Source organism: Pygocentrus nattereri, chromosome 10 (assembly GCF_015220715.1).
Source record: "Pygocentrus nattereri isolate fPygNat1 chromosome 10, fPygNat1.pri, whole genome shotgun sequence".
Taxonomy (NCBI): Eukaryota; Metazoa; Chordata; class Actinopteri; order Characiformes; family Serrasalmidae; genus Pygocentrus; species Pygocentrus nattereri.
Window position 1 is genome coordinate 21,529,288 of NC_051220.1, and position 22,037 is coordinate 21,551,324.

The following is a 22,037-nucleotide window of genomic DNA, read 5'->3' on the forward strand; positions in this document are numbered from 1 at the left end:
GGCAGTTGAAAACTGTTTCAGATGCAGCACCAGTGATTAAGGTTGGTAGGAAATCCAGTGTATGAGCGACTATTATTTGTGAGCTGATGTCCCCTTAAATCTCACAGTTTGCTGTAGTAGTGCTGGAACATGGCCTGGCTATCAACATAAGCACGGAAGCAGGCTTAGCACATAGAAGCAAGACCTGTAAACAATACAGGTGTTGATTGCAACCCCCACTAAGCACACACACAGCCTGCAATATACTTTTATGACACGTTTGGGTCCACCAGAAGAGAGGGTTAATTGTTAACGACACTGGAGCATTTCTAGTGTAGTCGGGGAATCAACCGATTGCCTGTTTTCCTATTGGGAAGTTGTCTCAGTATTAGCTTTACGGCTGTGGCTGGTGGGGATGTAGATAGGGAAAGATGAGTTGTGTTTCGCAGGAGCAAGAGGAAGCTCTGGATTTTTGGATATATGTTTAAATTTCCATCAGACTCTATCAGGGGGCCTTCGCTCTTGTCTCACAGTAACAATGGGAAGAAAGTGGGAATGAAGGGTTTGTAATAATAAACAGGTCCCGTGTGTTTCTGGTTCAACACAATAGGAGTGAAAGGAAAAGCCAAAATCAAGAGAGATAAGAGTTATTTTATAGTGAGAAACAACTCTGCTTTCTACACCACGAGCAGTGTTAGACCCATCACTATTGAATATATTAGTTATCTAAGAAAACACAGATTGTTTTGTTGGTTGATTGTTTTCTGGTTTTGAAAAACAGCCAAACAATGAACCTAGACTTGACTGAACAGTAGCAAATCATATAACCTTTCAAACTAAGCAGCCTTTTAAAAAGGATTTTATACAGCTTTATGCCAAAGTTTGAACAGCCCTGTTTTGTTGATGTTCTAAGTGAAGATAAGTTAACACATCCTCTATAGAGATTTACCCTTGAATATGACATTTTCCTCGAATTTTAGTGCACAATTTCTGTTTAGTTTAACAAATTGGAAAAAAATAACAAAAATATTCAATGAACTTCTGTACAGGCCACATTTTGTGCCCAACCCCCAATTTGTTACATTCAGCAAATAAACTCAGTTTAATTGTGTATTAATGTGTGAATCCTGTTGTATTCTCTGTAGAGGATTCATTAACTTATTTAATCAGAAATATTTAATCAAGTAATTGAGTTCAGTAGTATAATCATGACCGTTCAATATTAGACCTTCTTTCAGCTTGTTGGCTCTTTCTGTGCATTTGTGTGGGGCTCCAGCACCCTGATATGCTCAATACATATTTGTGTCTGTTGGCTGCCAGTCCATGTGATGATCATGTGCTGTGTCGTGGTCAGTTCCTGTAAAAGGTTGAGAAGGTTTTGCCAACCACTCAAACCATCAATTGCAGACTTTTATTAACCTTCTTAGGTCCCTCAAAGTATATATGCCTTGAAGGTCATTGATTAATTAAAGAGTTTCATTCCACAATAATGTGTTTGCGTTTGGAACAGTTTTGGATGTATCATAACAGTTGATGTATTAATATAAAACACCTTTTTTATTTTTATGAAAGATTATATTAATTAGAGGTGGGCAACATGCCAATAGCTTATCATTATTAAGTTAAATGTGAGGATCGTCATACACAATATGCCTTTCTGAGGAAATCGTGAGTATAGTCAGTACTTATAGAACTCTGAACAACTCCATGTTTTGTTATAGTATAATTAGTCCAGCACAATGAGGAGCTGTGCTGTATCTGAAATGGTGAGTTTTTGATAGCAGTTTGTACAAATCTCTTTAAACATTGTGATCTGGTATGTTCAGTATTTCTGCCGAATATTAATCATAATGTAGCTAGCACTGGTATTTCTCCCCTTTCAATAGTGAAGAACACAAAGAAAGAAAATGTGAGAAATATGGAACCTTCAGTCAATCATACTTATGACTATTTGTGTGCTTAGGTAGAACAGGGGGTATGTTCTTATGATCTGGATTTGAATTTGAGGTTATTGTTGTTTGTACACTCCTGAAACAAACAGAAGAAATTCAGAAGACCTCGGAGTGTAAAAATATAATTACATATAAATGAATTATTAATTAATCTGGGTAAGTAAAAGTGGGCTGAATGGTTTAGGGAAAATATCCAATTGCATTTTTTTAGAGTAATATTGAGATTGGGATTAAAATGCAGTTGTTTTATATCACATCCATTTTAAACTCTGAATGTAGCGTTCCAGCCTGTGAGGTCTGTGTTTTAGTTTAAATTTCCCCATTCAGAACTTTTGACAAGACTGAATCATAGATGTATAATTTAAATTGCAGCTTTTGCGCTTTGAAAATTGCTCTGTTTCAAATTGTGATTTTTTTTTTTTTTTTTTTTTTTTTTCTTCTCAAATATAAACAATACATTTTTCAGGCCCAAGCTGAATATATAGAAACAGCAATAGCTGTGGGCTTCTAGTTTATAAAAAGGAAGCATTCTTGCTGCTTGTAAAGGGGGTTTCAGTACTGAGCTCATGTTTTGGCTGTTTTCCTTTCAGCTCATGTGGAGAATGAGGAGCAGTACACTCAAGCTCTGGAGAAGTTTGGGGAGAACTGTGTGTACCGGGACGACCCTGACCTCGGCTCAGCCTTCCTCAAGTTCTCCGTCTTCACCAAGGAGCTCACCGCCCTCTTCAAGAACCTGGTGAGCACCGTGTGCGTGTGTGTGTGTGTGTGTGTGATTTCAAGGCTTGAAGAGCAAATGGATTTTGCACACATTTCCTTCCTGCTATTAATGCGTCGGGACCCTCGAGCCCAAACGTAATCCTCAATCATCAGCCTATGTGGTGGATCAGCTTTCATGAACATCTCTCATTCAGTTCACTATAATTCTACGTTATGAGTGTTGATCTAAGTCGTCCCAGACACTTGAGATGTTCTTTAAATTGCCTGATATTAAAGTTTCATGTTCGGTATCACAGAAAATCCTGTTAAAACCCCAAAGCAGATGCACACACATGTGTGGAGAATTGCTCGTTGTTGAGGATTTTTATGGTTTTATTACTGATGCTGCTGAAATGGCAGATATTGGCAAACTTGGACGCAAAACATTATCATGGTTACAATAAACACGCATCCAAATCTGATAGGATAATATTTTATAGCACAAAAATCTTTATGTGAAGCAACCTGAGAAAAATAAGAGCTAATTAACTGATGACAGAAAAAGAATTCTGGAAAGCCCCCAGAGAACATTTGTTATTTCACATTGTTTATTTGATTTTAGGAAAATTGACGGCTGCAAACATTCAAACAGTCATATTGGGTAATTCACAGTTGACAACTGATAGTCATATCCACCAGGAAAGCGCTGTTTAACTGAAGCAATTAGAGTATTTAATTTTTGTCTATATACAATTATATTGGCTGATGTTATTGGTTAAATATTACAAAGCTGATTAATTTCCCTGTTGCCGAGTTTGTATTCAGAATGTGCTCTGTTTAACTGCTAATCAGGATCCTACCGAGAGAAAGCGCTTTGCTTCCCTGGAGCTGTTGTGGCTCAGTTTCTTCACATAATTAGAATCTCCATTGGAACAGAGAGCTGAAGCTCAGGGAAGAGTGCAATAGGAGTTGTTTAATGTGCTCCTCCTGTTTTAGTTTCAGAACATGAACAACATCATCACGTTCCCTCTGGACAGTTTGCTGAAGGGGGATCTGAAAGGGGTTAAGGGGGTAAGTAGCTCCGTTTAAGATTATTAGCTGCATTTTATGATGTTTATTTTTTGGCATTACTGTTCTTGTTTCCATAACGTTTCTCCCTTTTTTTTTTTTTTCTTTTTTTTATTTCTCTGAATCAATTGAGCACCGAATCATGTCAAAGTTTCCTTATGAATGAACCCATAGAAATGAGTTCTTAGGAGAAAAAAAAATCACACTCACTTACATTAAAGATAATGTTTTTGCCTTCTTCTATAAATTTACAATTTTGGAGTTATGTATGTATGTATTTATTTATTTGTTTGTTTGTACATATTAAGATATATTATGCTGTCACACAGTTAAAATGCTTAATTGTGATTTTTTTTCATTAACATTAATCGTGACTAATCGCATTTGTCTTATAGGTGCAAATTTTACCCAAAAGAAAGATTTTTCCATTTTAACAGTGGCCCATTTTGTTATAGCCATATAAGTGAACAATTAAGCTTCATTATAACGAATGTTTTCAGTAATTTGATGAAGCCAGACAGCCAACATTACTAATAGGAATACGGTGTCATTCTAATGAACAGAATGGATCTCTCAGACAACAGAAATAACTCATCAGATGAGGAGGACAGACAGCTAAAAGCTACAGTTGGCAAGGTAGCTAACTGGTTATGTAGATACCTAATTTTGGCTTAATTTCTCTGGCTGAAAGGTAGAAATTCTGTCTCTGCTAGGCTAGTTGTTGGGACTGGTTGACGCCATAGGGATTTCCAGTGGTTGTGTGATGTCTTTGCTTAATACATGCTAAGCATTTCTGTAATGTAAGCTGCTCTCCAGTATACAGCATGATATGATAAATAACATACTATAGTTTTTGATTGAATCACCTTTAGATATATCGTGTGTATATATAATAATAAGGCAGATAAAGGGGGAAAAAACGATAGCAATCCTGTTAAAATGTCTTAGAAATGTCATGTAAGTATCTAAGACTCATTTAGTTTTAGATATGTAAAACTTTTCTATTGCATGAAGCCTGAAGCATATTACTACGTCCCATGTCCTGCAGTGGATTTCTAGCCTGTGCACTACCACTTCTTAACCCCACGATATTAAGCCTTGAGCAAAGATTTTCACAACCATAATGGACATGAATAAACACAGAGGGACTACTCTACTGAGTCTTGTATCAGTGTGATTTGTCATGCAGTGCGTCTGAGAGAGAGGGAGAGGGAGAGGGAGAGGGAGAGAGTGAACTGATGGACAGATTGGTGTGAGTGTTTGGAGCTCTTTTAGGCCGTCTTCCCCCATTAATGCCTGTCCCAACCTCCTGACCCCTCCGCACCATGTGACTGTGATTCGTTAGCTCCCGCAGGGAGCATGATGTGATTTTGCTCCTAATGAGGCTGCTTCTCTCTGCTTTCCGTCTCGTCTCCCTGGAGACTCCCTCCTTCTCTCCCTCCCTCTCCCATTCTCTCTCTGTGCGTTTCCCTTGGTGAAGGGGCCCAGCTCTGTGAAAAGTGAAACTCTCTCAGGGAGATGTTCCTTCACGACACCATTGGCTCTTCCAGCAAGACACCCATCGCGACTCTTATTGAGATTTGACACAGTGCAACACTTTTACTGAATGCAAACTTTTTTTACTTCCTGTCCAATTTCCACAATGCCTATAACCTCATGACCGTTCACAGCTACTTAGATAGTGATGATTTATCAGCTAAAAAAAAACAAGCAAGTGAAAAAATATGAATAATACATTTTGGTACACCATCTAAAGAAGTCTCTGACCACCCTGACCCAAACCACACAAAGCTTAAAGGAGCCATATCTTACATTTTTCTTGTATTAAATTTTTCCCTTCAGTATACTTACCAAAAAACAGTCATAATTCATTTTGAATGGCCTTTTTACAGACTGTGTGTAACATTTAGACTAAGACTAATACATGCCAATAACCTATATTTGATTGGCAGCCCAATATTGTGCCTAGAGCTTGAAATATCTGTGTGAATCTGAAGAGACTAGACTGCTCATGTCTGGCTTGGGTCGGGTTTAAACTTCATGTTTGGATTCTCATAGACTGCAACCCACTTTTAACAGATTTTACCTGCATGTACCTCACTTTTATTTATGTAATCAACTGTTTTTTTCTTTTATTTGTTTTATTATTTAGTTACTGCTAGACATTTATTCAGTAACTGCTAGGAAGCTGATATACAAGTTACTGCGCATAGTTCTGACTGTGAGGAGTCAACATGTGGGCACACATGCGGACACTCCAGTGAGATGAACTAATAGTACAGAATGCTAAAAGCTAACTAATCAGTTCGCCTGACATTCAGCTAATCTGATTCTACATTAGCTTTGCTTGAACTGTCCCTTTAACCTCACATTAAAACATAAATCCCACTTTATTCCACTTTTATGGGTGAGTGTAAGGACAGGGCCCTGATTTAGGCAGGCTTTTACAGCGTGTTAATATTCTGTGCAGGCTCAGTATGCAAACATGCTGATTCTGCTCTGATTCGGCACTAATGGATTAAGATTATAGGCCTTGGTGCATGTTGTCACTCGAGCCGTTAAATCCAGCCTGTGCCTTTCACGCTCCAACCACTGCAGCCTGTTTGACTTCAAAGAAGTAACCAAACTCACAGTGGAATGATTATGAATGCCATGTTGCTCCTGCTTGTTTTTCAGTAACACCTTTCCACCTTTACATCACTTTTAAGCACATCTAGAGTTAATTAGATTGAAAAACAGCTGGTACTGCTAGTGCAACACCATTTAATCCTATTTATCACAGATATCAGCAGTTCTGTCAAAAGTATGGCTTTAGAACCTCAAATGGACCCTTTGACTGACTTCTCTGTTAAACCCACCCCTCACTAAATGGTACTTCCTCTGTCCAGAGAAGGAACAGCTATGGCAAAACTCTTCAGACAAACCTGCAGTGCAAACGGCAGTGCTAGTAAAGTAGCCAAGTAGTAGCCAAGTAGTAGGCTAAGAAACAGTGGGAATGTGTTACTGTGAAGGGTGGTAGTGTTATTTCATTCCTGTAGCTGTAGGTTTTGGATTAAAGCACATTTTAGTATAATATCTAATGGAGGATCTTTAATAAGGGAACCACGTTAGCCAAATTAGCTTTTTTAACCTAGCAGTTCACATTTAGCTTGATAAATTAGTCAAATTAAACAGGTCTGTACAGTACACACATTTGCATTAATATGATCAATATTATAATCTTATCATCATATTATTATATGATTATATTATAATCATAAAGTACTTGTATGCAAACTCTTCTGCTGTTTAAGTAAGTTTGCTGAAAGACCTTGTATACAAGATATAATAACATCACTCTGGTCAGCTTTAGCAGAAGCTCATCTGAAGGGCAGCTTTCTTATCTAAAACTTTCATATTAGACATGACAATTTGCTGCATAATGTCCAGTGGCTAAGGCTGTTTTACACAGTAAAATGTTCATGCAGTTTTAGTTGCTTGAAACCTTAATGTAACTAAATTGCTCTTGAATTGCATACGGAATTGAAACTCAACTGCAACAGTTGCAGCGATCGCAGCTTAAATTGAGTTGTTTCATGAAACAGCCAATCAAAAACGCTGCTCGTGTGATCAAATTGTTTAACGCCTCTGATTTTACACAGAGCTGAGATTCATTTGTGATCCACATGATGATAAAAATCATTACAGAGACTGAGACACTTGATGAACTTGCAGCACTTCTTTGACAGAATGGCCGAACAGATGACTTAATATAGCGAGAATGACACAATGTGGCAAAACTAACTATTCAAGTGATCAAATGTGTTGCAAGCAATTTGAATTGTTTTTGAATTGTCATGTAACTGTCAAGTTGCCTGGAAATGATGTTGCCTACAGCTCATAAAATGCATGCCACAGGTTGCGTGAAAGTTTCACCGTGTGAGGCTGGACAACATGTATATGTCGTGTTGAACGTCAGGGCCTGTTAATTTTTGAATAATAAAACGTTCTACTCTTCCGTGTGCTTCTAAATTTCCCTTCATACTGCAGATGCTACCAGGTAGCCTGAGCTGAGACATCGGCAGGCATAGCAACAGAAACTATGGGAAATGGGACTTTTGTAAACTGTCAGCTGATGTGTGTTCTTAAGTAAAACTTCATGCTTTATAGTGGTTTAAATTGGATGATTTGCAGGGTTTTTTAATGTGTTTTTAGTTTTGGAATGATGTAACCACAGTTAAATAATTATGAATGGGAATCAAATGTACTTAAGCAGTAGCAGTACAGTATGTGAATGACCTCATTGCTCTGTGTCCTGACCCTGCTGTTTATCTGAAGTGGGGACTGCTGGGAACTGCTGAGTCAGCAGCAGCGTGAGCCTTGGGGAAAACACACATGCAGCACTGATGTCATATCAAAAAACGCTGAAGTGGACCACCATCCCTTCCATCCACTGCTTCCATTGTTTCACACCCTTGCGTGCAGAAGTGTGTGTGTGCATGAGATTAATTCTGAGCTCAGTTTCTAATCACACAGATGGCTCTAGAACAGACTATCAGAGCTTTTCCACTGTAGGATGCTCCTGGGTGGAGTGTAGAGGGTCTCTCTGCATTTTGAAACTCACTTACTTGGGGAAACTCACCCCTGTAAATGCTATCGAAGCTCTCACCACTGTGGAGAAGTGACTGCAAAGCTCAGCTGATGCCGTTGTAGCCCAGGCCTACACAAACGTTTCATGTGAAGCAAAGTTTGGTATGATTTTGACTACTGATGTACCAAAATGAAAGTTCCAGACCAAAATGTCAGACGGAGACGTTTCTTTCTCTCTTCTGTTGTTTTGCTGGTTTCTGCATATTGAGCGTGATGTTTCATGTGATATCAAAGCTGTAGTGGAGAAGTTCTTGAGCATTGTGTCTGCTTATACTCGGAAAACTGTAATTCTAAATACATCAAGAATATTCATCACAGACACAATGACATTGTTTCATGCCTCTTTTTTTATCTCTCATTTGCATTATTAATAAAGTAATTTAAATTTTAGATTTTTAATCTTTAAATTGGCATATTTTTTTTCAGGCAAACCTTTCTGCCTATTTTCCCTAATGTAGGGATTTTTGGCCAAAAAGTGACAGTTTGCCATTTTCATACAAAATGTTTCCATGCCTGAAATTTTGGGGGCATCCTTAGTTTTTACCAAAAAATTTCTCCCCAATTCAGTGCTCAATTTCTACCTGCTAGGCAGGTTGCAAACATCAAACGATGCTAGGGTGAAGACTAGCAGCAATTCCTCACATAAAGCTCTAGCACTTTTTGGATTGCTTATAATAGAAGCATCAATTGACAGCTCAGCACTGCTGGAGTGTGTTGATGCTGACGGGCAATTCTCTTAAATCAGCTAACAAACGCTCATGTGTGGTTCTTTAGTATTGTGTGTTTCATGCTGAGTAATGAGGGGAGAGGGAGGGTTATACTGCCCTCCAAGAGGAAGCAAGACAGGTTAAGCTCTGCTGGATTCCCAGCCACGGATGGCTGTGGCATCACCGGGGGGTTGATCTCACAATGTCCTGATTGTAGGGTTTCCTATGGCATGTTTCAGTGGGTGGATCTTTAAAGAAATGTTTATATGGGAAAAAAAAAAATTTTCCCTCCAAAACTGTATTTAAACCAAGCCAAGAACCATTTAGGAACTGTTATGTTTGAGGGTGTAGGGCTTTGCAGGTGCCACACTTATCTCTTTTTTTTGTATTTGCTCGCTGTCCTGTACAATTTCTGTGGGTGTGTGGGTGTGTGGGTGTGTGTGGGTGTGTGTGGGTGTGTGTGGGTGTGTGGGGGTGTGTGGGGGTGTGTGGGGGTGTGTGGGGGTGTGTGGGGGTGTGTGGGGGTGTGTGGGTGTTTTTTTTTTTTTTTTTTTTTTTTTTTTTTTTTTTTTTTTTTTGTTAATTTGTTGAGTGTAGTTATTGTCAGTTTTTATTGTATTATATACATATTATACCATAATTGATTATACAGTTGTGTAATAAATTACATTTACATTCCATTAGCATTCTGTATTGACAGGTTTGAGGCTCTTTTTTCTGTTTTGTTTTGATGTTGAGAAATGACAAAATAAGACAGAGATGTTTTTTCATTTCTGTAAAACAAAAGAAGATCTGAACAAATGTGGTGTCGACCTGCACTTTCTAGAATGTATCTGCTTGTTGTAATGAGCTACGTGTGTGACTAATGTAAATTCACAACATGCTTTTATTATCACTAATAGCAAAAGTGAGTTCTATAGGTTTATTTATGATGCCCTCAAGTTTCTTTTGCTGTGGTTTGTTTTTGTGTGACTAACATGACTAATCTATTCTCTCTCTCGCGCTCTCTCTCTCGCGCTCTCTCTCTCTCGCGCTCTCTCTCTCTCGCGCTCTCTCTCTCTCTCGCGCTCTCTCTCTCTCTCGCGCTCTCTCTCTCTCTCGCGCTCTCTCTCTCTCTCACTCTCGCTTGCTCCTGCTCTCTCTCGCTCTCTCGCGCGCTCTCTCGCGCTCTCTCTCTCTCTCTGTCTGCTTGAATGTGCAGATGGGCCTTTAACTGAATAAGATTATTATTATTATTATTATTATTATTATTATTATTATTATTATTATTATCATCATCATCATTCTCTATGATGCGTTTTGACTGTTCTTCATTTAAATAAACTGATAAGAGGTTCAGACTCTTGTATAGTTTATAGAGCTCAGGACTGTCATAAGTATTGTTCAGCAATATTAAGATATCAAATCATTTTCATGTGTCTGTTCATCTGAGCTCAAAAAGAAACTCTGGGGAATCTTTGTGTGTGTTTGTGTTCTTCCAATACGTAAATGCTGTTCTTGCTGTCCTTATTCTCTCATACATGTACTGAAGAATGTGATATGAAATTTGAAAACTGAAGTTTGTCTCCCTGATTTTATTTCTTTATTTATTTTTTACCTCCCCAATTTAGTCGTCTCCAATTCCACCCGCTAGATAAGACTCGTGCCCACTCAGAGCGAGCGAGGCCAATTGTGCTCTGTAGGACTCCCGATCTTCAGATGACAGGGCCAACGATTAGACGGTTGCGCCGCTCAGGAGCCCTTGTCTTTTTTTTAATAATGAATATTCGGTATTAACCCCCCTGTTCAGCACCTATTATAGAATGACCTGAGCTGAAACCAGGCGCCACTGTCAAAGACATTCATAGAGCAATAAAAAGGGACTTTAACTTAAATCATCAAATCATTTTCAAGTGTTCTTAATAAGCAATGCAATCTCAAGAAGACATTGCAGACAAAAGCTGAAAGTTAGAAGATGAAAATGAAAACTCATGACACTCTTCATTAAATAAACCTTTCTTATAACTTGGCTGTGGACAAACGAAAAAAGAAAATGTATTTATTTGTGAGTTGTAATTAGAAATATGCTTCACCTTATTAAATAATTGTTTTCCACATCAGTTCTGGTTTGAATGTAAGCGTGTGCTTGTTGAGAAAGTGCTGCACTGTAACAACAACGGCAATGAGCTGAGGGAGCAGTCTGGAGCTGCCAGTCTAGCAGTATTGTTGCTGCTAGCATTTGATGCATTTAATGCATACTTTGACCAACATAAGAGTCGCAGCTGCTGGAGCACATAGTTCAATCCGTTTAAGACTTTATCTAAAGAGTGAAGTCTTACCTATAAATCTGTACTTTCTCATCATTTCTACTGCCAACTTAATGGCACTGTACTGTACTTGTAACTTGATTTTAGATGACCGCCATTACTATACCTTCACCTTGGCTAGCTGTACTGTCATTGAGTGCGTTTACATGCAGCTAATAATCTGGTTTTCCACAACGTGATAATGTGAAACTTCAGGTCTACATGAGTCAGACAGTAATCAGACTTCTGCTTTGCAGCTAGCCAGTAAACTGCTTTAGTCCGATCTAAGAAATTGGAGTATGCTGTTTCCATGACCATCTTAATAATCAAATAACTGCAGAAATCTGATCATGATCTGAGTAAATACACTCATAGACTGTCACACAAACCCAAAGATGAAGTACAGAGTAAAAAAGAAGTTGCTCCATTGATGCTGTGGCTGTTTGTTTATAGTAGCATTGTGTGACCAATAGTGTGACCACTACACAGCCGCCACAGAACCATACGTACTGTTGCCACATTGCCTAGTTCATGTCTCTCTGCTTTTGTCCCTTGCAGGATCTGAAAAAGCCCTTCGATAAGGCCTGGAAGGACTATGAAACCAAAGTGTAAGTCGTTTTATCTTCATTGTTGATCAGATTCCATTGCTATTACTGTCTTTGCTAACCAGAGAAGCACACCTGATGAGCTCATTTAAAGGGTACTTTTTGCTCATTTCCATAGAGAGTAGAGTTTAGTTGTTGAAAAAGGACCTCATATTGTCCTGTCATACTGTCCTAATGTTCACATAGGAAGATCTAACCGCAAAGCTATTGAAATGAAGGTTGATGAATTGTTCATTTGAGTCTTTTAAGTGTCCTGTCTTGTGTGTGTGTGTGTGTGTGTGTGTGTGTGTGTGTGTGTGTGCGTGTGTGTGTGTGTGTGTGCCATGTGAGTGATCGCTGAACCATGTTCACTTTGCTAAAGCTCGACTCCAACACTTTAGATAATGAACCCTTATTTTCATCACCTAATCTCCTCTCCTACTTTTGTCCCACTAATAGTTTTTTTCATCATTCACGCTTTAATGTATGAGATTTTTTATAGCATTTTTTATATATATTTTCCAAGCTGCAAAGGACATTCTTTACTGAAAGGGTAATGATTTTTCCTATAACATGCCTTTTGACCAGATGAACAGAAGCCAGGGTGCTTTTTATGTGCCATTTAGTTCAATGTCATTTTCAATCATCAGTCGCTTGATTTCGCTAAGGTCGGCAAGTGCTTCATTGAGACCCCCTGCCCCCTCTGTCCTGGTCACTTCAGCTCCATTTGCCTTGGGGATTGTTGATTAAAAAAACTCAGTTAATCTGTGGTAGGAGTTTATCACAAGTATCTCTGCGTTCCCAGACGGAGGGGAATGAAACACAGTGCTTCAGACAAACTCTGGCCGATCTGTAAGCACACTGTCATTGCTGTTGCAGCTACGGCGTGAGCTCATTCTGATCTTTACGTCTGTGCGAAAGCTGTCAGCTGTCATTTGTGCAGCCATTTCTTAAGCGCTCTTAGTGCTTTGGGCTGTGGATGATTGTGTGCAGATGTCCTACTAATGAATATCACAGCCCTGAATGTGCCAGTGTGAACACTTCTTAAGCACAGTAGAGGAGGCAGGGGAAATAAACCTCATCCTCATAAAGTCTAGTGGCCTGCAGCCCAAAGCACACCAACCCAACATTCCCCAACTCCCTCTTAAAATAAAGGTGTCAGAAAAGGCTCTTTGGTGCAAATGCTATATGTAAACTGTTGGTTTTCCAAAGAGTCTTTCAGTGAATGTTTCTTACGAAGCTTTTTTTGTGAATGACATGAGAGAATGTTGCCCAGCTTGAAGAACCTTGGACCACATAATGTGTTTCGTCTATACTTATTGAAGGTCTTTTCCTAGAACAGCACATGCAAACCAAGAAACGTTTAAAAACCTTTATTTTAAGAGTGCACATTCTAACCTTAGCAGTTGGGATTTTAATGTTTCGCAATGAGAACGGACAAGCCAAATAAACCAATGTGATTGGAGAGCATCTAGAACCAAGTGGGAGAACACTCAAACAGTCAGCATCAAGGGGAAAGTTCTAGGGCAGTGTGAGTGGAGAACAGGCAACGTGAATGACAGAGCATTTTAGAGCAGTGTGAATGGGGATGACATTCTAGAGCAGTGTGCAAAAACTTTCTAAAACTATACAACTGGAGAGCGTCTAGAACCGTGTGAATGGAGAAGAACACTCCAAAGCAGTCAGCATCAAGGGGAAAGTTCTAGGGCAATGTAAGTGGAGAACAGTCTAGAGGAATGTGAATGAAGGAGCAATTCAGAACAGTGTGAATGGGGGATGACATTCCAAAACAGTATGAATCAAGAACATTTGAACAGTATGAATGGGGAGCATCTAGAACCATGTGAATGGAGAATGCTCTAAAGCAGTCGGCGTCACTGTTCAACTAATGTTTTCCTTCATTCACACTGTTCTAGAATTTTCTCCTCTGTACTATTCTAGAAATATCATCCACCATTTACAGTGTTCCACTTAGTTTTAGTATGTTCATGAAGGAGAACATTGTAATACATGAGCAACCCAAACTGTCAACATTTGAAGGTTGGTACATTCTTAAAATAAAGGTTTTTGAAAGTTCTTCTACAATATTCACCTCCAACACTGTTCTAGAAATGTTCTCCATTCACACTGTTCTAAAATGCTTTTCATTCCCATTGCCCTGGAATGCTCTCCATTTACACTGCTCTAGGACATTCTCCTTCATGCCGACAGCTCTAGAATATTCTCCTCCGTTCACACGGTGAACGTAGGAATTGCATTCAGATACGGCACAGAAACCCAGTGTTTGGGCTATTGGTATTTGGTGGACAATAATGGGGCGGTGTCCTTTTAAGGTTTAAGGTTTTTATCAGGAAACATGAATTTGTTTTGATTTCACTGGTGGAAAAAAATGTAATAACTTTTTTTTTTTTGAAGAAATATATAAATAACCTGATGGCACCAGCATAATTAGCTGAATGTTTGTCTTCATCACAGATCTCAAAATGTACCGCTCACACACCACTCCACACAGTCCTTACATGGAAGCAGAGCTGCAAACAAAGTTTGTGTAGAATTTATTGCTATTGTGATCTCACTAAAAATAACACTAGCTGTTTAACCTGTGGAGATTTAGCCTCACCCATTCACTATAAATAAGGAGTGTTAGTCCTGACTGCTTTTTGAAAGAGGCACAGTACAGAACAGCCAGTCAGAGTGGAGATCGTTTACATAGATCAGTCTTGAAGACATTAGCAGAGGTCAGAAAAGTGGTCATATAAAAATGAAATATGAATATTTGGTACATAAAGCAGCACATATCTTCAAAGTGGACACAAGTGGACATCAGAGAAGAAAAATAGAATAAAAAAGATGGACTTAGGCCCTTTAAAGCAAACATTTAGCAAAGATTCTAGTGCTGTAGGATTTTTTTGGGTCCACCACACCACTGATTTCATGTCTCTATCAGCTAGTATGAGTGTAATTTCCGTAACGTTAGTTCTCTTGACTGATTTAGTCAGGTCTGCCTAGCCTTGTTATTTAAAAGTGAGTGACAGCTACTGTCCTCCCCTGAGGACGTTTTTTCTTCTTGTAATGTGATCCGCTGCCACTGGTAGGAAATTGCCTTTTTTGTTGACAGTGTGTTGCTGACTATAATGAACCCAGTGTGGTGGGAAAAAAAAGGAAAAAAGTGGACGGCTCCTTTTGTTTTCCAGCAGACGTGCTGTGGCCGCATGTGTGCGGTCGCTCAGTCTCATCCTCACTACCTGCCTGAGTGTCCGCTGGAATGAACTGTAGTTCATTTGCAACAATATTCAACTGTATACCGCCACATGCTAACGCACACCACCTTTAATTGCTTGGTACTCTGTTCGTCTTCTGTCCTTCACCGTTTCCACTCGCTTTATCTACTTTTTTTTGGTTTGGAGAATGGCTTTGGGTTTTGTCAATGTCTTTGACAAATGATGGAACACCCACCAGGCTTCAGGCTCGGTCACAGGTTCCAGAGCTGGTCATCTCAAATGTGGTGTACAAAGGCCTAAATGGCAGCTATTAAAGGGCTTTCTACTTCTCCTTCTAACTTTTTGTCTTCCCGTGTGCACAGTTTTAAGTCTCAGACCAGTTTAGCAGAATAAATGAATGTAAATTAATTTTTACATTTCTGAAGATGCCCAAGTGGGAGGCATTTAGGGTTCATCAACAATTTCAAAACCAAAACATGACAACTTCCTAATCTTGTTTGCGGCCAGTGTAGCAATAATCGGTCTCATTTACAACAGCTGCGTCTAGAAATTAGGTGACAGCCTGAGCGCAGTGGTGCTACAATCACAATCTGGCTCATCAAAACAGAAGAGCTCGTTGCAGCCTTGATTCATATAGTGTTAGAAACCAGTTTGTGTGAGGAAAGTGTGCTGCTGATTTGAGCGCTACTTAGCATGGTTTTTCAGAACATCATTGACAGACATCATCGCTGACAAACTGTTATCCATAAAAATCAGACCAATTTTTTTTTCAATAACCTATGTGATGCTTTTGTGCTTTTTATGGGTAACGGTATATGATATGGTGGGAGAAACCACATAAGCACATTATTTAAAATGACTTTACGTGATGCAAGGCAAGCGCATGATGATTTGGGGGCTCATTTACTGTTGTTTTCAATGGTAGAGACACATTTTTGCTTGATTTATTTATTTGTTTATTTATTTATTATTTTTTAATTATACTGATCAGTCAAGTCAAACGTAAGGCAGGCCTTTAGATACAGTGGCAATTTAGTGTTGCACTGGATGAGGACTGAGTATGGATCAAAATGACTCGACGTAAATGAAAAGCAGCCTTAATTACTTTTCCTTGTTTATTGCTAGTGGTACCAGGCTACTGGCTAGTAGTAGGTCAAGTGCCAGAGCCTTTTGCCTGTACATATTGAATTGTTGGCCGGCACAAACAGTTGTGAGTCGCAGTACAGTGCAGAAATCAAAGACCACCCTTGATTTATTTCATTTTCATTAAAATTTATTAAATTATTCGTTTTTCAGGAGATGATCTACTTGCACTGCTTGCATAAGATAAGAAAAAGCCCAGAACATAATCTATAATATATAAAAGGATTGGACACTGTAAATACAATGCATTGCTTGTTAGCTACATTAGCCTTGTAATTCCAGAGTAAAGCTAAAGAAGCAAACTTCAGACACCAAACATGTCTTGGCTGATTGGCCACATTGAGTGTAAAGGGGAAAAACTGTGTACATTCAGGATTTTTTTTTGCTAACTTCTTACCTTTTAATGACGGTGGAAGTACAAAGCCTTCACTAATGCTCTAATGCTAGCTCTGGAGTCCTGTGACTGTGTCTGGCTTTCCTTCATAAGGAGGAAACCCTGCATCCATAAATAGGGTCCAGTATGCTGCTATAGCATATGGAGAAGAATGCCTTGTTGCATGATTGGCACTTTTTGCATACGTTTCAGTGCCTTTGTTAGAGTTTAGGTTCTAAGGGGCTGTTGTGTGTCTCCATGCAGCACTAAGATAGAAAAGGAGAAGAAAGAGCACGCGCGGCAGCACGGGATGATCCGGACAGAGATCAGCGGAGCAGAGATCGCAGAGGAGATGGAGAAGGAGAGGCGGTTCTTTCAGCTTCAGATGTGTGAGGTCAGCAAACGGGGCAGAAAACTGACCATTAGAGACCATATGGACTGGAGAGAAAACTTGTTCTGCTTTTTTTTTTTTTTTTAAAACTGTAGTATATTTTCATTGCCATTTCAAAATGCTTTTTTATTTGTTTTTAGAAAATCATTTGAAAATCCTAAAGCTATGCCTCAAGATGATGAGTTACATAAAATCCTTTTACAATAACATACATTAAAAGATAGTTTTCATGTTTACCATTGAAGTTACCATTTCAGAGATGCAGTCTTGCTGCAAAATATGCTCCTTGTGGTGAACTACAGAATTTGAAGTGTCACTGCATCTCCACAAGTAATTTAAATTTTTCCAAAATGTACTGCATAGCAGCTGGGCTGTAACTTTCTGCTCAGCTTGAAAATTTGATATTACTCTAGTTCAGTGATATATTCTGTTCTGTTTGGAAAAGATTTAGTCACTAGTAGTGTTCCACTGATGCCACATGTTTACGCCTCGGCCCACTTGTTCTGCACTGTGCCTCATTCTGGTTGATTCTTTCATTTCAGTACCTGCTTAAAGTCAATGAGATTAAAATCAAGAAAGGTGTGGACCTGCTGCAGAATCTCATCAAGTACTTCCATGCACAATGCAAGTAAGACCTCTGTTCTCTGCTGCTGTCTTATTGACTGTGCTGATTTTGGGAGTGCATTTAAAACAGCATTTATATACATTAAAGTGAAATTCACTTTATTTCTCAAAATTACTCCATATTTAAAGCTGCACTATGTAAGATGTTTTTTGGTAAAATGGAAAGAAGTAGCATTACTCAGAGAAAAGAAACTAAAATATGATGTGTACATGTTGCTTTGAGTCACTCTGCAAAGCCTGAAATAGTCATTTAAAGGTCAGGTGTTGGGCCCGATTTTGAAAAGGAGTTTTTCGGACCATGTTGTATGTCTTTACATAATAATGTCACATACACAGTGTCAAAATGTAGGTCCTGCTCGTTGTTTAGGTCTCTAATGCAAAATCAACTCTTTACTGATGAAGATATGATGAAGATAGTAGTTAATTCACTTATGTCGTCAGAAGACAAGTCAGGGAAGGAGTCCCGAAATGCAGCTAATGTTGCAAAATGTTGTTGTGCACTTTGCGTGCAATAAAACATTTCCACCAGAGAGGTCTCGAAATCCCCAAATCTTACGTAGTGCAACTTGAGTTAACTTGAATGTAAGATGTAAACAAAGAGGAGTTTGATATAAATTGTTCCTGTTTAGAGTACATTGCTGTTGTGAATTGCTCACAGTCATGCAATAGTGATAAGTGCTAGACATCCAAAGCATGCTGCTCAATGCTATGTCACACAGAGCTATTACATGAAATGGTTACTAATACATTATCTGATGCCCGAGACATTATGATGGGTTTAGAAAAAAATTGGGCCTAAATAATGTACTGTTTAAATCTATTCATAGCAGCATGCAGAGCATTGCAAGACAAAATAGTACCTAAAGAAAACTTCTTTCTTCTGATTTGTGACTGTTTTACAATTATCGTTATATGTCGTCCCCGTGGATAAAAACCTTGTATCCCCATTTCTGTTTATTTTATTTTTTGTACCGTTTTGCATAGTTTGCAGCTTCCCCTTTACATCATGTTAAAATTTCCTAGAATAGAATCAATAGAAATGGCCTAAAATTGCAAAAAAAAAAAAAGTCTTAACTTTTGGAAAATTTCTTCTGACAGCAACAATATAAAAACTGGTCATTCAATGGTCATCTCCCATCAAACCACTCGGATACATTTCAGTGATTGATGTTAGTGTAGTAATAATAAATATGTTTATAATAACAAGAGAAACCTCTGTCTCTCTCAGAAGAATAAGACCGATTATGTCTGTGGAAATATGAAAAATCCTATCAGGTGAAATGGCAGCTATATGTTAAAAATATTCTTGTTCTCTAACTGCAGTCGTATGACAGAGAACAGATACTTGCCGCATTAAAAAAGGTTAGAGATGACCTCATCCTATAGGTTTTGCCCAATTATTTCAGAATGTCAGTGGAAAAATGTTACTTGGAGAGAGATTTTCAGACACTGTGGAGAGAGTGCCCTTGTGTGTCTGTATGTATATGAGTGAAGGTCAGCAAGCTCTTTGGGAAAATTCAATGCTAATTCAATGCTATTTTAAAGCTGATTGGACATCTCGTCTCTCAGTTTCTTTCAGGATGGCCTGAAGGCGGTGGATAACCTCAAACCTTCTATAGAAAAGCTGGCTACAGACTTGCACACAGTGAGTAGATCATTAGCACAGCCGTTTCCTTAGGTTTAATTGCTATTAACAACCTGGTTTGTGTTGACTTTTCTGCATGACACATATTATACTGACATACCATACCAAAGAGTTGTCTTATCATCAATAACGACACCTATTTATTACACTAGAAATGTAAGGAAATGGGACAAAAATCACACACATGCCTAAAAGCGTATTAAGTAATACTTATTTATGTGGTTTCTGGAACTATATAACATATTTTTAAAACAATCACAAAGTAACTGAAAGCATAGCTAAAAAAATGTAGTACCAGCTATCTTTCCGTACTTTTGTCCATTTTTATAGATAAGAGTATAACATACAGTGTCAGAAACTGCATAAACAAGTCTATTGGGAGTAGCTGTCAGCTTGATGTGGCTTCTGGCAAGTGCGCAATTATTTAGACAAAATTCAAAACGTCCAAAAAATTATATAAATTTGTTTTCTGAACTATTTATATAGATTTACAATCTTAAAGTGGCTGGAAAAACTCTTCTTTGTTCCTGTGTTTCACCCTCTGCTGACACTAACTGTGCTCTATCTCAGATCAAGCAGGCTCAGGACGAGGAGCGCAGGCAGCTCACGCAGTTACGAGATGTGCTGAAGACAGCGCTTCAGGTGGAGCAGAAGGAGGTAAGCCCAGCTTCTCTCTGCTCAGTTCATTTTACATTGGCCCTACTTAGTCCTATTCTGAGAGACCCAGCAGGGGTCCGGACCAGGTTTCATTTAACATGGAGGAGCGCTGCTGCACTGCTGGCTAGTTCAGTCATTGCCAGTATCCAGTATTTTTCATGTACAAATCTGCCAGTGTTGATACATAAACATTTACGAAATGTAGAAACTGGGACTAGACCTGGATTAGTAAATATTAAATGTATTTTTAGAGGTATACAAATACAGTAAAACTACTTAAAATGACTTTTAGCACAGTAGCCCAGCATTAACCTAAATGTTCATGTATATAACCTAAATAAATGTATAAAACCTAAACCAGCATTAACCTAAGTGTTTACGAAATATCAGTTTAAAATATCAATTAATCCGTTGTCTGATGTTGGTATAGATTTAGAAAGAAAACCGCTGATATGATTTTGCTCTCATCATGCATGCATCTAAATGACTGGCGAAAATCAGCATCCATACCAAGTAATTCTTGGGTAACTGGCTGTGGAGGTCCAAACTTCCTGTCTGCTTTCTCACATTTCTCACTTCAGGCGTTTCTCTTGACCTCGAGCAAGCAGCTTTGGCTCTTGTAATCCATGGTCATTAAGCGATTACATGCTCTTAATCCAAATGTAAAACCATCAGTTTTACAGCCTTCTTAACACCACGTGAGCTGCTGCTAAGTAGCAAAGAGATTCTTTAGCTTAGTTTGACGACTGTGCTTGCTTTCTGATGCTTGCCTTGTTTGTGTCGCTGCTATGAAACAATGTTTAAGATGTCTGATACAATGCTTTCTGCTCTTCTTTAATGCTTCCGCCCTTTGCCAACGAAGTCTAGGAGAGTAAGTGCCTTCTTGATGTTTTTTTTTTGTGTTTAATGGTGCAGGAGATGGGGACGCTCCTCAAATAGTGCCCTTTGAAATCAATAAAAGACGAATCCATAGTCTTGAAGTCCTAAAACCTGCACCTGATTTTTGCATGTGTCTATCTGATGTACTGTTTTTTTTTTTTTTTTTTTTTTTTTTGTAGAAATAGACAAAAGTACAAATAACGTTCAGCCTACGTGATGGATGATATTGCTACTGTTTACCTAGGCAATATACACTCACCTGCCACTTTATTAGGTACATTAGGTTCAGTTGCTTGTTAATACAAATAGCTAATCAGCCAATCACATGGCCACAACTCAATGCATTTAGGCATGTGGAGGTGGTCAAGGCAACTTGCTGAAGTGCAGACAGAGCATCAGAATGGGGGAAGAAAGGTGATTTAAGCGACTTTGAACGTGGCATGGTTGTTGGTGCCAGATGGGCTGGTCTGAGTATTTCAGAAACTGCTGATCTACTGGGATTTTCACACACAACCATCTCTAGGTTTTACAGAGAATGGGCTGAAAAAGAGGAAATATCCAGTGAGCAGCAGATGTGTGGACGAAAATGCCTTGTTGATGTGAGAGGTCAGAGGAGAATGGGCAGACTGGTTCAAGATGATAGAAAGGCAACAGTAACTCAAATAACCAACCAAAATCTCTGAGGAATGTTTCCAACACCTTGTTGAAAGTATGAAACGAAGAATTAAGGCAGTTCTGAAGGCAAAAGGGGGTCCAACCTTTTACTAGCAAGGTGTACCTGATGAAGTGGCTGGTGAGTGTATGTTTGTCCTTTGTTAACAACAAATTGTTAATAAATAAATGTTAAATAACAATACGCCAGGCAGTTTCAGAAAGTGTATTTCAGGCAAGTGTATAAAGATGATTGGTGTTTGTAGTCCTGTCACAATCATGATGTACATTTAAACAATCGCCGTATAAACACTATCTCTGTTTGTTCATTGTGTTCCTAGCTGTTGATACTCACTGTATGTGTCCACTTGCAACCTCGCCTCATCGCATGCTTTTCATCTGAATAAGGGAGTCAATTTTATGTTATAATTAAAATGAATCTGATTTTATGTCTAACTGTTGACAGTCAGGATTTGGAGGGAAGATATTTGTTTGGATGTAGTTTACATTGTTCGAGAGGGAAGGCAAAATTTAAATTATATTGAACTTGCTA

General features: G+C 38.7%; 1 protein-coding gene across 8 annotated transcripts in view; it reads left to right on the forward strand.

Moving 5' to 3' along the window:
• Positions 1–22,037, forward strand: part of asap2a (ArfGAP with SH3 domain, ankyrin repeat and PH domain 2a) — a 104,985-nt gene that overhangs the window by 54,246 nt on the left and 28,702 nt on the right. For 4 of the 8 annotated variants that reach the window (XM_037542037.1, XM_037542038.1, XM_037542042.1 and 1 more), the window contains exons 3-11: positions 2,522–2,667; positions 3,624–3,698; positions 11,875–11,924; positions 12,427–12,453; positions 16,902–17,031; positions 17,571–17,656; positions 19,222–19,297; positions 19,868–19,954; positions 20,817–20,825. In XM_037542037.1, the coding sequence (XP_037397934.1) occupies positions 2,522–2,667; positions 3,624–3,698; positions 11,875–11,924; positions 12,427–12,453; positions 16,902–17,031; positions 17,571–17,656; positions 19,222–19,297; positions 19,868–19,954; positions 20,817–20,825 (686 nt within the window). The remainder of the gene's footprint in view (positions 1–2,521; positions 2,668–3,623; positions 3,699–11,874; positions 11,925–12,426; positions 12,454–16,901; positions 17,032–17,570; positions 17,657–19,221; positions 19,298–19,867; positions 19,955–20,816; positions 20,826–22,037) is intronic. The other 4 variants (XM_037542041.1, XM_037542046.1, XM_037542040.1 and 1 more) reach the window with 3 other exon arrangements.